Here is a 16660-nt window from a genome sequence, read left to right on the forward strand (position 1 = left end):
ATCATACAAGCTTTTGCTAATTGGAGTAGATTTGCTTTTGAAGCTCTGAAATATGACACAGAAACCCTACTCATGCGATCAAATTGGAGACCATGATCCCCACTGAGTTACCATTTAGATGCCAACATCCTACAGTCTAAAAGTGAAGTGGGGGGAGCACATGCGGTAGGTCACTTGCTGCTTGGGTGCTTAGTCAAGGGCCATTGCTGCATATTCCAGGTATATTGCAAATGATGAAGCTGGCCCTAAGTCCTGAAGGATTGTGTTGGGCCATGACTTTAGGTATTAGAAATGACTTTGTAATAATGCCTCTTATTAAAGTCCACCAAGGACACTTTGGAGGAACAATAGCTTTTTATTTTAAAGACTTTAAACTTGTGATTCAAGGACAAGCAAAAATAGGTTGCTAGCACAATGAGAAAAATGTCTGCTGATTTCTGTAGGACTAGCTGCACAAGGTGGCATGCTTGACAGAAACTTGGAAAGATTTCAGAACGCATAGTGCAATCAAGGACTCGCATATCTGAACCACGGATGGGTTGCCACAGGCCTGCTAAACAGCACTCCAAGCATCAAATGAGATGGCTTTTTCTGAAAGCGAAATTACGTTGCCTTTTCAAGATTAAAAGTGATTCCATGTCACATTATCTTGCATCTCCTCTTGTCAGTTCTCATACATGTCATCTTGTAGGGGTGAAAAGGAGGACATATGCATGTACAGAGGACAGAATCTAGCATTTAGATTTCAGCCTCCTTCAGTCCATCTGCTTTTCTTCATCTCTGTGCATAGAATATTTTTAATCATCATTAGATGCTATTGTTAGAGCTATGCATGGTGGCAAATACCACAAAATGAGGATTACCATCTGAATGAATGCAAAGAATATGAAAGCCGTTATACTGACCATGGCTTCTGTTTTATTCACTTAAGAAAATTCAAAATGGGTAGATGGGCTTTGAAAAATGGAGTTCAACAAAAGAACTGGCCAGATACAGCTAAATGATTATATCAGGCCATCTCTAGTTTGGCAGTTAGAACCCATGCACAGCTTGCAGTGAAAGATTATTCCTGTCGCCTGTCTTGCATGGTCTAACATTGAACATATCTTTCTTTCTACTCTGTCTCAATTTTCATTGAACTGTTACAGATTTCGGTCAGCCATTTATGTTGAGCTGTTTTCAGTTACTATGCACCAGCAGCAAGTGTCAAGCATGTAAGATGGTGATGAAAGGCAATCCAGAAAGAAGGGTGGTTGCTCTAAAGCTGGGGATTAATGAAGGAAAATGGAGTTTTGGTGTGTAGATGGGGAAAACATTCATGTTGCACATAAAACAATTTCAAATTAAATTTCCTTATTGGGCTTGTAGGCTGGCTAATCATAAATGTTATGGGTGATATTGCATACAAATATACAGTTAAAAAGTCCGTATACTAAACATAATTCCCAATTTTAAAATGTTGACCATCAAATAACAATTAGATTTTAAAGAGCTGGCTTAGGCAACATGCTCAAGAAAAGAAGTTCTGAAGCTGTTAGGTTTACCAATGAAGTACATTCCGTGGTCAACCAAGACAATTTCAGAAGGAAGGGGAGATGGGCTGAGGAGACCCTACAGGCATTTGTGAAACTGGTCAATGTGGAGACACGAGTGAAGAAACAAATTCTTCTACTCTGCTATTTTCACCGCTTCTAAATAGACTTTACGACTTACTTCACTCACTTGAAACTTAGTTCTCTGTTCTTATTTTATTGGAATAAAGAGCAATCCAATGAAAATAAATCTATATGTCACTTATCTGTGTATGTGTGAAAGTAAATTAAACTAGTAAAATCTAAGTCTGGCCTGATTTTTGCAAGAAAACTGGAGGAATTTATCAGGGCAAACCAGTATGGAGAGGCTTGTTCCTATTTTGTTTTGTTTTTAAACTTTGTAAACCCTTTTAGATTTGGTGCATGAATGTCACATCAGATTCAACTCATATCATCATACAGATTTATTTATTTATTTATTTATTTGTTTGTTTGTTTATTTATTTATTTATTTTCAACTCTGCCTCCGAGGAGCTCAGAGCAGTGTACATGCTTATTTTTATCTGCACAACAACCCTGTGAGGTAGGCTAAACTGAGAGATACATGACTGGCCCAGAGTCACCCAGTGAGTTTCATGGTTGAATGGGGATTTGAACTTGGTTCTTCCCAGTCCTAGGCCAACCACTACATTATGGATCTCATAATATTGCCAATATTATGAAATCAATCATGGCTACTTAAAAACTTTAAATTGAACTTAAACATCACTTACTCCCTTCCATTTATTATTTTACACAGTCAGACAGGTGTTATTGACTGGTTTGTTTTATCCAGACATCAAGTCCTTCCCAAGGACCTGGGATGGCAGAATTTTATTGTCAATGTTGTTGCTGTTGTTATAGATATCGTCACAGAATATAGGCTGTTCCCAGTAAAGCTGCTTTTTGTAATTGGCTGATGGTGATTTCTGTGGCTCCTATGGTGTTGAGGTGCTCTTCAAGGTTTTTTAGAACTGCACCCAGGGCGCCAATGACCACTGAGATTATTTGGGTCTTTTTCTGCCACAGCCTTTCCATTTTAATTTGTAGATCTTTGTATTTTGTGATTTTTTCTATTTCTTTTTCTTCTATTCTGCTATAGAAGAAAAAGAAATAGAAAAAAATCACAAAATACAAAGATCTACAAATTGAAATGGAAAGGCTGTGGCAGAAAAAGACCAAAATAATCCCAGTGGTCATTGGTGCCCTGGGTGCAGTTCTACTGGGTGCAGTCTCTACTGTTTGATGGACTTGCAGCATTCCTCTTCCACCTGAGCTGCCTATTATTATTATTATTATTATTATTATTATTATTATTATTAATTCTATTTCTATACCGCTCTTCCAAAAATGACTCAGGGTGGTTTACACAGAGAAATAATAAATAAATAAGATGGATCCCTGTCCCCAAAGGGCTCACTATCTAAAAGAAACATAAGATAGACACCAGCAACGGTCACTGGAGGTTCTGTGCTGTGGGTTAATAGGGCCAGTTACTCTCTCCCTGCTAAATAAAGAGAATAACCTATTAAAAGGTGCCTCTTTGCCAAGGTAGCAGGGGTTTAATTGTGTGTATCAAATTCTTGGTCTCATTCCAAACTCTAGAAATCTGTGGAGGGAACCTCAGCGAATCTAAGTCAAATGTCAAACATCAAATATTTGAGTTGTATATTAGATCCTTCAAAAATAACCCATTTTGGGGTAACAACCTAGTGAATTTTATGTCAGTATTAAAACCTATTTTCCACAAATCTCACTAACTGCCAGAGACAGGCAAAAGTCCATTAATACAGAAATTTAATCTAAGGAAAAAATATAATTGTATATTCATGGTTAGTTTACTTTCTTTCTGACCCTAATGTTAGATAATAGGTAGCAGTTGGGTAAGAATGCATTGCATTGTTAGAATTGCAAATCCCACACCAGAGCCAACTATTTTGCTTCAAAGAACTTCATAGAGCTCACAAGAACTTGTCAATTTCTGATATATCAAGCATAACTAAGAATTTGATTTTTTTAATCAATATTTTTTCATGAAATAAGCAGAATATGTTTTCACTCCCACACTGATTACTAACTAATCAATTTCATCAGATTCATACTCCAGGAATAAGATAATATTTTTTCAATTTCATTAGTACCCACAGGATAGGATAACTCCTTGCTGTATGGCTACATTTCAGACTTTTTTGTATTAAATGTGCACTGCTTGACTTTAGTACTGCTTGGGCTGTGCAAATTAAAAAAAAAAATGACTTGAAGTATGTTGCTATGTAAAGCAGATTTGTACCAGAAAGAAACTTTCCTGTAAGTCAAAACTACATGACAGATAGCTATGCCTCCTATCCTTCAATATCATCCCTTCACCCTCAAACCCTCTTCTGTTAATGTAGCATAGCTCCTCCCTGATATGCAGACATTTTTCCCTATTGGGCACTCTCAAACTTGATACAGTCCAAGTGTAGGAACAATGTAGTTATGGGCCACTATGGTAATTAGTTGCGTTATGAATGTAAGATCTCTCCTGACTCTGGGTTTAGTTTTCTGAAGTCAGAGAAAATCTTATACTGAATATTTCCCAGCTCAGGCATTTTATCCTTCCTTGCAAGGAGGGATAAAGCTGGTACAGGTTCAGGCTTATTTCCAGGCATCTACAGATCCACTTGCCAGCTCAACAGTGGTGAGTGTCCCCAGGCCTCTGGTGAGCAGGACACCAGAGGTCTCATTTCCACTGCTATTTTAAAGAAGGTATGAAACAGCAGGAATCCTTTCTGAGTAGTAGGACAGGGCTCCCACTGTTTCTTACCATCTCCATTTCCCAGGAAAAAAATGACAGAAAGCCCTCTTTTCTCTTAAGCCCTCTGCCTTTTATTTGTGCTAGAAAAGGATCAAAGGGGAGAGGGGAGGTTGTTGGTGACCACAGATAATGGCTGGCTAGTGAACTAAGCATAAATTTGTGACTCCCAATCTGTCTTCAGGGAGAATTCCAGGCAGGGCAGAAGTGACACATGCTTGGTTATTTCAAGAGTGTGCAAACTTAGGAATAATGGGCAGAGGAGAGGAAAGACGAAGTATTGCATTATAAAATGTGTTGCCAGCAGAAGTGGCCCATGACAATATGGTTAGTTTATACAATTCAAATGGGATAGAGGCCACACAGAAATAATCAGTAATTCTTGTAGCCTTCTGAATAATGGGAATAATTTTCTTAGTTCTGTCCATGGGAGTGTTGCCTTTCATGCTCAGAAGGTCAGGAAAGTGGTCTAGCCGTATGCTATTGCTAAAGTGGCAACATGCTGGCTGGTTTATGTTATAAGGTTATAAGGAGCAAAGCAGTCACTGCATTGGCACATCCAGGGTTTTCAAAAGACAAAATTCCTCAGCCCCTTCTTGCTATGTGAAATGATTTTCTTTACACAATTCAAGTTGTAAACTGTGTGTAGTATTAAATTTTGCTCCAAGTTTCTTGAAAGGTAGATACACCTGTTAAGATGCATTTCTTGTTGCCTTTCCAAATGTTTTCTGGACATTTTGTACTGTGAATGATGTCCTAAAATATTGATTCATAACAATTACACTTTTAGTTAGATAGCATATGGTTCCTAACCTCTGTGTGTGTGTGTGTTTGTGTGTGTGTGTGTAATAACGTAAACACAAAAACATACTTGGAGAAGTGCTTTGGTACATTTAAACTATCATATGTTTCCTTTATTTCCTTGCAGCAGCAGGATGGAGCTGAACGGAGACAATATGCTGACTAAGGAACCAGAGTAAATGGCTCCTGACTTGTGATTGTTGCTTTCCTGGACTATGAATTTAGCCCTTGGCTTTGGGCTGTAAGACAGTTTCCAAGTGACTCCAGAGCTGGTTGAGCAGCCATGGCACTCTTTACTCCATGGAAGTTGTCCTCTCAGAAACTTGGCTTCTTTCTAGTGACTTTTGGATTCATTTGGGGAATGATGCTCCTGCATTTTACTATTCAACAGAAGACACAGCACGAAAGCAGTTCAGTGCTTCGTGAACAAATATTGGACCTCAGCAAAAGATACATAAAAGCACTGGCAGAAGAGAACAGGAATGTGGTGGATGGACCATACGTTGGGACCATGACTGCATATGGTGAGTATGTTTCCTGTAGTTGTTAGAAGCTGCCCAAGGGCTGACCTAACCAGGTTTACTTGGAGGTAACTGAATTGCGAACCAGCTGGCCATTAAGAATATAAGAACAGCTCAGCTGGATCAGGCCCAAGGCCCATCTAGTTTCACACAGTGGCCCACCAGATGCCACTGGAAGCCTACAGGCAGGAGTTGAGGGCAAGCCCTCTCTCCTGCTGTTACTTTCCTGCAACTGGTACTCAAGAGGCATCCTGCCTTTGAGACTGGAGGTGGCTTTATAGCCCTCATTCATTAACCACATATGTTCATGGCTAGGGATGTGCCTGTGATCGGGTGAAAACATCTACAGTACTTGTATGTGGCAATTGTATTTTTTGTAGTGCTGCAGCGCTTAATGTCCCTTGTTTTTGCAAGGATCAATACAGAATGTAAGAATGTGAGGGATTTTAGAGCTTACCTATCAAAAAAACTGAAGGAAAGGTAATCATGGTGGACTAGAGAAATGAAGAACTATTTGGAACTTCTACTTTGAACTGATATTGCTTTCTTAGAGTTCAAACACTTCCACTGATGATTTTTTTTTTAAAGAGTAGATATTCGTATTTGGTCTGAGGTTGAGCCAAACCTTTCCGGCCAGTTTTGGCCTGGTTCAAGGGTGTTGTGGGCGGCATGAAAATAGTGTAAAATAATGAATTACTTACTGCCTGCAGTGGCCTCGGGGCATGCTGTAGTGGCTGCAGGGGTGTGTGTGTTTCTAGTGTCTCCCCCGAGTCTCCCAGGGCCATTTTGGCCCTCTGTGTATGTGCAGAGGCCCAAAAAATAGTCACCCAACATGCATGTAGAGGGCCAAAATGGCCCCAGGAAACTCAGGGGATGGGGAGCCACCAGAGACCTCCTAGCATGCAGTAGGTATTTGATTATTTTACACTAGTTTAACGCCCCCCGCATTGGCTTGAATTTGAGCTAAGCTGGGTGCCCCATTTGAGGGGATAAAACGAACATGCCCAGTCCGGTTTGAATCCAGTTTGGATTCAAACGGAACTGGGCAAACCAGTGTTATGCACATCCTGGCATGGTTGCATTGGAATCTCTTTGGCAGTCTTGAGAATAAATATGGAAATAATTTGGCTTGTGGAATTTCACCATTTGCTCTGGTGATTTAGACATAGACTTCAGCGGTAATTACATCTGGTAAACAACTGCCTGGATTATAACTGAAATTCCTCAATATAACTTATATTTTGGACTAAATCAAACTTCTATATGTTTGGAAATGAAGCTGTCCTATCCTGAATTAAACCACTGGTCTGCCTTGCTCAGTATTGTCTACAGTGACTTCCAGCAGTTCTCCAGGGTTTCAAGATAGGAGTGTGTGTCCCCCACCCCACCCTAGCTGGAGGTGTCAGGGATTGGACGTGGAACCTTCTGTATGCAAATCTGCTGCTGAGCTACGGCCCCTCCTTTTCCTCCGAAACTTGGCTTGTCGCACTGCTTGCCAGTCTCTCTGTAAATATCTCATTGTGAATTTTTTTTCTACGCAATGCACATTTGGAGCTTTGTCCATTGAGCATGTACAATTGCCTCTGCCTACCTCACTCACTTAGAACAGGAGCCTCTCTTGAATAAGAACAATTTCTTGGAACACTGCAAAACTATTGAGTTTGTTTTGAATTTTAAAGTGACTACTAAGGTTCAGTGCAGGCTTCAGGATGGACTTTTCTGGTCTCCTAATGTCTTGAGGGTGGTGTTTTGCTGCAGGCAGGTTATGAAGATTGAGTCATCTATATTCGTGTGTGTGTCTGGCAAGTCAAATCAGGACTTCCATTTTCATTTCCCTCCTGGCCTGATGAGATGCAATACCATGATGATTGTATAAGACAGGGGTGACCAACCTGAGGCTTTCCTGCTGCTTTTGTACTACCAACATGCTCAGCTACAATTTATTGCATTGGGACAGACACCCGTAGCAATTGTATTGCTTTTGTGAATGACAAGCAAGATGAATCTGCATACTAACACCTTCAGTCCATGCAGGAACAAACTGATACATTTGATTTATGACTAGTTCAAACTGTCTAAGGCAGGCTTTCTTAACCTTGGGCCCCCAGCTGATGTTGGACTACAACTCCCATCATCCTCAGCCACAAAGGCCATGTCTGGGGGTGATGGGAATTGTAGTCCAACAACATCTGGGGGCCCGAGGTTAAGAAACCCTGGTCTAAGGAGGTCATCCTAGGATCATAACCACCATAGTACTCTACAATAGAATCTGTGCTGACAGAGGCTGTTTATTGAGGTCTTCAACAATTTTAAAGTATGCTGTCACCTCAGAGCGAGGCTAGCCCTACAGCCTTCCACTGTGTGTGGAAAGGAGTATTGCTTGCTGCAACTAAAACCTAATTGCTAAGTGGGAAATGTGTTCCTCCTCCCCCCTGGCATCATAAAGTTTGAAGTGTTCCACTTGGGGTTCCATAACCATAGTATATGCAAGAAGGAACTCTCCCGTTCCTTGAAGTTCCAGTTTAGATGGCTTTATTTAGCAGCCGAGGAATACCTCCCACTCTGTGGTTGAGATGTGGTGTGTTCATTTTTCTATTTTTACAGTCAGAATTTGAGAGTTAAGAGGAGGCACATTAATAGCTGGCAGTGACCACAGTGAGCTCAGCCTTTCCACTGGCTGAAAACCAAATATTAAGATTTCATTCCTGTCAGGGAGAGTCTTCTTCTTAAAATGTTCCAGTTTTTCAGTTAAAATTATCTTTTTTCCCTATGATTTGGCAATCCAGTAGCCAAATGGCACTTCAAAGGATAGGGATAAATGTTTTTTTCAGTAGCTCTGCTCAGAAGTAATGTTCAGTGCAGGTACAGTCTGTGTGCAGTGTATGCATTCACCACATATAGATCAGAACACACAGTTACTCAGACATATTCAGTGCACATGCCTTAGTAAACTTGAGGGGTGCTTTACCCACATTCACTTTTTAAATGACTGCATATACATGTGTATGCATGTTCAGCATAATGTCTGAACAGGGCTACTATGTCAGATATATGTTACTAAAAGGCAGCCTACAGACACTTGAGGAGTTTCAGCTGGTCCAGAGCATGGCTGCCTGACTATTGGCCAGTTAGCCTCATGACAAAGTTTCCCCCTGAATTTTCTGGACAAATTCAAGACGTTCTCCTTTTGAATCTACAGATAGTTCAAGATATTCTGTCTTCTGCACCATCCCATATGCCAAGATGCTTAAGTAAGCCTTCTTCCAGATAACCAAGCTATCAGAGGTTAGACCAGGCCTTCTCAACTTAGAACCCCCCAGCTGTTTTTGGACTACAACTCCCGTAATCCACAGCCGCAGTGGCTAATAGCCAGGAATTATGGGAGTTGTAGGCCAACTTCTGTAGAAGGGCTGAAGTTGAGCAGCCTTGGGCTAGACTATAATGGTAGCCAAAATAAGTGAGGTCTTTTCTGTGGCAGTGCCTTTTATGGCAGGGGTAGACAACCTTCACTCCTCAGCTGTTGTATTACAACTTCCATCACCCCCAGCCTACTAGTTGTTATCCTACTAATTATCCTATTAGTTATTATCCTGCTAATAGGAGCTGGTTCAACAGCAGCTGGAGGTTGCCTGCCCCTGCTTTATAGCCTTGCTTTCCAGAGTCCTGACAAGCTTGTTTTGCTGGGAAGCTTCTAAGGCTGAGACAAAAACTTCACCAGGCCTGCAGGTTGTTGGATTGGCTAAAATGAATTTCTGTTGTTCAGTTTGAATAACAAAAATATTTCAACCAGAGACTTTATACTCATCCTAATTAGAAACAAGTTAACTGTTGTGAAACAGTGACATTCAGTGTTTTTTGTTTTTGTTCTTTTTAAAAAATCAAGTACTTCGTAACAGTGTTAATTATGCTGCTTGTGAATGATTCACCAAACAATTCTTTCTTTGGGTTTTATCCTAGAACATCAGCCTCCAAAATGAAAGCAGGAAAAAAGCAAACCACTACTGGGTGAGGGGCAGCTGTGGTAAATAGGCAACTGGCCAGTTCTTCAAGCATGATCAACATCTGCTTCTGTTAGTTTTTCACTGAGATAGTCCTAAGCACTGATGACAGTTCCTTTCCAGAAATACTGTAGCTATGGTAGCTAACCAGTAGTAAAAGCTTTGCTAAGCTTCTGCATTCACCCAGCATCATCACCTTCTCCCTCTTTTTAATCTTCTAAGCCCATTTGGGGCAGAAAATCTTTTTTAAATGCAACTTTTCTCTCAACTTTGTGTTGAAAAGTGCATATGAATATTCAAAATAAAGCTGACGTCATCTTAATTAAGAACTAAACCAAGTGCTAAAGGGTAAGCTGCCACCTACACAGTGGCAATCTTAGCTTCATGGAATATTTGAAGTATTCGACCATGATTAGTCATAATGCAAATTTAACATATACCAGTGCCACACATTCTACAGGAAACCTCTTAGTATAAGGGAAGAAATGGCTTTCGGGAGAAAGTCTGTCACTAGTGGTGTCTGGAGAACTGTGTTTGGGCTGGGGGGGTTGGGTTGCAAGCTTAGCTCAGAGAAGCTGTCCTTGGACTATTCATTTTTACTGCTCTCAGTGGTGTGAGTACAGTGCCATGTGCCTTTCTTAGCTGGCCAATACATCACTAAATGGTCAGCTGGCTGCCATAAAAGCCAAGATTATAAAAGAGACAAGAGATGAAGGGTGTCATGGCCCCTTAAAGAGAGACTTGTGGCATAGGCTTTTGTGGACTGAAGTTCTAGTCAGTTAAAGCTTATGCTACAATAAATCTGCTTAATCTTTAAGTTGCCACAAGCCTTTTATTTTTCTGTGTTCTCTCATGGCTACTTCTCTGAAATAAATGAAAAATGACTTAGTGTTTAATACAAAATATAATGGTGTATGTCTGTACTTGTGCAAGCAAGGGGGTTAATGCATCGTGGCTGGAAGGTGACTTGTAGCGGCCTTGGCCACATGTCTAGAGAGGTCTGGTTGCAGAGGGGAAAGTCAGGCTGGCTTTTGTGCCAGGGCCACCAGTAGAATCCAGGGTGGAGGGGAGGAAACAGGATTGCTCCAAAGTTGCTCTCAAGCTTTGCTGTGATTGCTGAGAAGTATTTAAAGAGGAGGCCAATGATGAAGAAGGGGGAAGACAAGGAGGGTAGGTAAACCTTAGGTGTGAGTGCCCCGAAAGGAGACAGGGGCTGACGGTGGCTAACCTTCCTCAACAATTGTTTGTCCTCCAATTCCCAACAATCCCAGTCACAGTCTCCTCTTCCTGCTACTCAGCCTTAAGGGTGGCCAGGTGAGTGGCAGACGCTACACACCACTCGTTCTGCTGCACCACCACTGCTCTTCTCCATGGAGCAGGAGCCCATTGGGTGTGGCGAAGGCAGGCAGTGACTCTCACTGTGCCCAGTAGCAGAGGAGGCAGATGAGTCTTGCAGTGGTGCCCAAAAATCCTGTTGTGCTGGCCTGGGGTGGGGAGCAGCCATTCCTGCTTCACCCCATACCTGCTCTGGGGTGGGATTTCCTGGCTGGCACAAGTGAGAGCCTGAATCGTTCTTGCCAGGGCCCCAAGGCATTAGCAGCAGTTGCTCTTGCAAGCAGGCATGGCATCTTCTCGGTCACTCGGGGTGGCCTTGCTAGGCCAAATCTTTCTTGCTGACTTGTCAAAGGGGGAGGGCAGGTGAGTGTTTGGAATTCAGTGGCAGCTGTTCCTTGCAACCATCACTCACCCAATTCTCCTTGAGAGAAAAAGAGGGTGAGAAACCACGTGTTGACGGTGGCAGCAGCTGCTTCTGCATGAAATGGCTGCTTTCTTTATGCCCACCTTCAGTGGCAAGGAGGTCTGGGCAGATGGTGGCTCCAGGAGCTGCTTCTGATGCTTCTTTATGGCTCTTTCTAGGAAGCAATACTGTACATCCTTCCTCTTTAGCCATGTGACAGAAAGGAGCAGGTGGGGCCCAGCCTTGCCACCCTAGAGTGAGAGGAAGCTACAGCCACCACCTCTTCTTGCTTGCTTGCTTGCTTGTTTGCTCCCTCCACCGCTTTCTCTCTGGGCAGCACAGTAAGGTGAATTTGCCTTGTTGAGCTCAATCCCCATCACGACATCACTAGTCAAGATGAGGCAGCAGAAAGATGAAGCACCGACACATTTTATTGCATAACACCCCATTTTTAAAGTTTCACTTCTCCTGCTTGTTCTTGCATTAAGCTCCCACCTACCTCGGCACTGCCAGACCATCACCCATTGCCCTGTCCTACCTCTGCTGCTGCTGCTCTGCTAAGGCAGGGCACAGATTGCTTCACAACCCAAGGTGCAAGGTGTGGGCTGCAAACAGTGCAGTAGGAGGTGACTAGCAGTTTGATCCTATGCAGAATTAGGCACACCCCGCTCTGCATGAGATAGGCTGCCCACTTCACAAGTTGCCTGTCCACCCGGGGATTGTTGTTTGGAAGTACGGAAATCTTCCTGGCTTGCTGGAAGGTGCTTTTGTTCCTGATGGGTCACAATGTGTAGATAAAAGAAAAGTGTGCTGTCAAGTCGATTTCAACTCCTGGCGCCCACAGAACCCTGTGGCTTTCTTTGGTAGAATACAGGAGGGGTTTAGCACTGCCTCCTCCAATGCAGTATAAGATGATGCCTTTCAGCATCTTCCTATATTGCTGCTGCCCAATATAGTACCAGTGGGGATTCTAACCAGCAACCTTCTGCTTGTTAGTCAAGCATTTCCCCTCTGTGCCACTTAAGGTGGTATCACAATGTAGAACCATTATCGAACCATTACCTAAAAATGGGTGTTGCTTTTTCTTGGGTCTGCTCACAATATTCAAGACAGTAAATTGATTTTAAGACAGATTTTAAGACAGATTTCAAAGGAAGAAAACCAGTGCTTCAAAATCTCTTGATCACTATTTGACAGATCAATATTAACAACCAACTGACCAGCTATTTTTGTTTATATATACAGTACTATTCACAGGGTAAAAACTTGACCTTGCTCTCTCTGAGCAATGGGGAAAGAGAGAGATTTTCTGCCTTCATCGCTCATTTGGTATCCTGTCTGGAGGAGGCAATGGTCTCTATCAGGTTTCACTGTTTATTTTTCTGCTGTGCAGAAAATCAAGTTGATAGAAGCAGGAGCCTAGTGTTCTTGCTGTGTTTCAGGAAGAAAAAGAAGTTGATTCGTTAAGTGGCTCGGGCCAAAAGCCAGCCCAGAATCTGTGAACAGATGCTGCTCACGGATAAAAATAGGTCCTGCTAGAAGTTTTAAACTTAAGGCCTTGCTTCATTTGGATGCCTCAGTGCTATAATGTCTGTAACCAGTTTTCTTAGACACCACAAGTAAGAGCTCTCTGAAACTCCCCACCCCCATATAGTTGTCCCATTGATCCTAATCTTGTTTAAGTCATTGTGTTAATGCTCCATTTCTCTCCAACATAGTTGGTGTGACATTGTGTTTAGAATAAAACTGACCCAGAGTTTAGTATAATTAGCACTGAAATAATGTGCTATTTTCCAACGATCTCATGTCGTACTGGAAAAATAAATCTGTAAGCAGGTCGATCAGCAGAAGGACTTACTTTCACAGAAACAAAATGTTGATATGTATTGAGTTGGCAAACAAAATAATGACATTGGTATATACCACATCGATCAGCAGAACCAGTTCTATGGCTTAAAGCATAAATCAGTGTTCACACTTTAAAGATCAGTTATGCAATCCTAAGCATGCTACAGTAATCCTGTACTTACTGTATGGCCTTTTAAGGCTACATCTCTGGAACATATGACTTGTCTGTTGGGTTTTTCTGAACAAGCAAAACATAGTGGGCTCGGCATCTCAACATAGTCCGGTTATGGCCAGGATGACAACACTTGATTTTAAGATGGCTGATCTGGAGCAGAAGCTCTCCAACAGTGAAGAGCAGGTTCACTGTACTACTGGTGGTAAGATCAGGTTGAAGTCTTAAGAACATAAGAACAGCCCTGCTGGATCAGGCCAAAAGCCCATCCAGTCCAGCATCCTGTTTCGCACAGTGGTCTTCCGGATGCCGCTGAAAGCCTACAGGCAGGAGTTGAGGGCATGCCCTCTTTCTTGCTCTTACTCCCCTGCAACTGGTTTTCAGAGGCATCCTGCCATTGAGGCATCCTCAAACGCAGCACCTGTGGGAACCAGAGGCCTCCAAAATGGCCTGCTGAGTGTCCCAAGTTCCAGTCCTTTGACTGAAAACTGGCAATTGTGTAAAAGATCAGTAGTGTCTGGTGTGGCCTCCTGTCTTCTCAGCCTGGGTGCTTTAGAAGAATGAGGGGCTGCAGACAGTTCTTGTGGTAGTGGAGCTGTAGATTCAGATTCTTCATTTAATTGATCTGAACTTTAGGCCTCATGGGCAGTGTGTGGTAGTGTCCTTATCCTCAGCATGAGCTTCAGGATGCCATGTGTTGGACCAGGCTTTAAGCAGCATGGGGACTTGAGGCAGACTTCTGATGTTTTATAACTGTACAGACCCCCTCTCTCCCTAAATTCATTCTCTTGGGTGTCTGAAGGCTGGGGCACATCAGATAGTGCATTTAGGTAAGGAGGGGAGGGGGATCTGTACAGATACAGAACACCAGGAGGTGTCTGCCGTACATCAGTACCCCTCTTCTAATGTATGTCTTGCGCCTCTCTCCAGCCCATCCCACCCTAGTTGGAAGAAGTGTCTTTTGCATCAGAGGCTAGTGCCAAGGACGAATAGCAAATATTTATTTTTATTTCTCTGTGTAAACCACTTTGGGAACTTTTGTTGAAAGTATATACATATTTGTAGCAGAAGCAGTAGCAATCAGATGTGGGCAGACAGGGTCTGTGTCAGTGTTCCCTCTAAGAGGGATTCCCAGACATAGTTGACTATAACTCGTAGAATCCTCAACAGCAGTGGTTTTTGCTTGTGGATTATAGGAGTTTTAGTCAACAACATCTGGGAATCCCTCTTAGAGGGAACACTGGTCTGTGTGGCTTTTAACATAACTTTGTGGAACTCAAGAATTACTTTAATGCAAGCCATCCAGGCCTACAGCAACCTTTTTAAAAAACAAAACAAAAACACTTTATTTAAAAAGAAATAATTTAGGACATTAAAAGTTTTACAAAAGCCAATATTTAAATTATTAAAATTTAATATTTAAACTTTTAATTATTACAACTATTAAAGTTTTAATTATTGTTGTGTGTTAAATTGTAAACAGCCCATAGATCTGTATATGGGCAAAATAGAAATGTGCCAAATAAATTTTAAAAAATATAGTTTAAGATATGACAATCTACATTCTATTGTACGTTGTCCATTGGTTTGGAGGATGGAGGGTAGGGAGGGAGGGAAAGAGAGAAAGATGTCAATGATGTAATATCCTGCCAGTTTCCTTAGGTTATGTTGCTGCCCAAAAAGGGTGGTGGTGGTTAGGTTTTAGAAGTACTGTTAATTTGACTGACTCCTTTCCCATAAATATTTATACATTGTTGTTTTGCTCATTAACATAATGACATGCTCATAATTCAACTGGAGTTTCTATCAAGCTTTTGTGACTAAAATTCTCCCTGTGGTAATCATTTTATGAACCAGGAGTTCCCAACCTTAGGTCCGCAGAAGTGGTTGGGCAACAACTGCTATCCTCCCCACCCACAATGGCTTTTGGTTTGTTGCAGTCCAGCAACATCTGGGGACCCCTGCTATAAATCAATATGTTAGGTCTATGCTTTACATTGGCCACCTAATGGCACAGTGGAGAACTAACTTGCCTAGGGAGCAAGAGGTTGCTGGTTTGAATCCTTGCTGGAATGTTTCCCAGACTATGGGAAACACCTATATTGGGCAGCAGTGATAGAAGAAGATGTTGAAAGGCATCATCTCATATTTCACAGGAGGGGGTAATCGTAAAGCCCTCCTGTATTCTACCAAAGACAACCACAGGGCTCTGTGGTCACCAGGAGTCGACACTGACCCGACGGCACAACTTTATGCTTTTCATAACTGTGTAAATACCCAACAACCCTGGCCTGGCTTCTTTTTGAGGATCAAATGCAACTCCCCACTCACACAACAGAGGTGTATAACTTGCTTCATTAATATCACATTACCTTGAACTGCAGTGAAAGAACAGAGATTGTAATATGTTCTTTTTCTAAGGAGATGACTATACTAGTGTTAAGTGTCTGGTGACCAGTTCTTGCATAACAGGAACAGTGTGGTTACTGCCCTTCTGTGGATTTATCTCAAGCCATGGATCCACACAATTAAAATGAAGGAGACACTGTGGATGTAATTATTCTACCCCACCTCATCAAGGTTCTTCTGCAAAGATCAAACCCACTGCTGTGTAAATATGCAGTCGGATATTCCCACCTGACTTCCCTCATTCTACTATCACATGAAAGGAGCAGGATAGGACAGTGGATTAGTAGAACCCTGATGCTCCTGTAAGTGGAAGCTGCAGCCCCTGAACTGTGAAACAAGGTTTTTGTGTAGCTGAGCCCTGTACAAAACCCTTCCATGTACAAAACCCTTCAAAATGAAAGAAGTCAGCAACTGAAATAGAAATCACAGATTTTTCTTTAAATTCTTTCCCAGAGGTGAGCCACTGAAACAGCAGACTGGAGCAGAAGACAGGCGGTGGGAGAAACAGGCTTTGTAACCCTGACTCATTTGGTGGTGGTGGGCATAGCTCAGGGAAGGGAAACGTTTTCAGTCAATGGGGGTGGGGGAGAACACAAAGGGGAAAGAGTTAAGCTTCTCTCCCACCCATGCCTGTCTGGCTTCAGTCTGCAGTTTCAGTGACTGGAGTGCCATGTGTATTTGTGTAATAAATTGTGGAACAACATGCATTATATAGTATCTTGTGGCGTGTGTGATGTGTAGTACTTTATGAAGCATGGTAAATGTTGATGGAGAAGAGAGACGGAGAAGAATGGTAACAGAATAACAC

The 16660-nt window shown here is 42.1% G+C and overlaps 1 protein-coding gene across 4 annotated transcripts in view; it reads left to right on the forward strand.

The window, feature by feature from the left end:
- The window catches only part of MGAT5 (alpha-1,6-mannosylglycoprotein 6-beta-N-acetylglucosaminyltransferase), a 209587-nt gene that overhangs the window by 86797 nt on the left and 106130 nt on the right, over positions 1–16660 (forward strand). For all 4 annotated transcript variants that reach the window (XM_053253618.1, XM_053253628.1, XM_053253608.1 and 1 more), the window contains one exon: positions 5294–5690. In XM_053253618.1, the coding sequence (XP_053109593.1) occupies positions 5450–5690 (241 nt within the window). In that variant the 5' untranslated portion in view covers positions 5294–5449. The remainder of the gene's footprint in view (positions 1–5293; positions 5691–16660) is intronic.

Source organism: Hemicordylus capensis, chromosome 1 (genome assembly GCF_027244095.1).
Source record: "Hemicordylus capensis ecotype Gifberg chromosome 1, rHemCap1.1.pri, whole genome shotgun sequence".
Taxonomy (NCBI): domain Eukaryota; kingdom Metazoa; phylum Chordata; class Lepidosauria; order Squamata; family Cordylidae; genus Hemicordylus; species Hemicordylus capensis.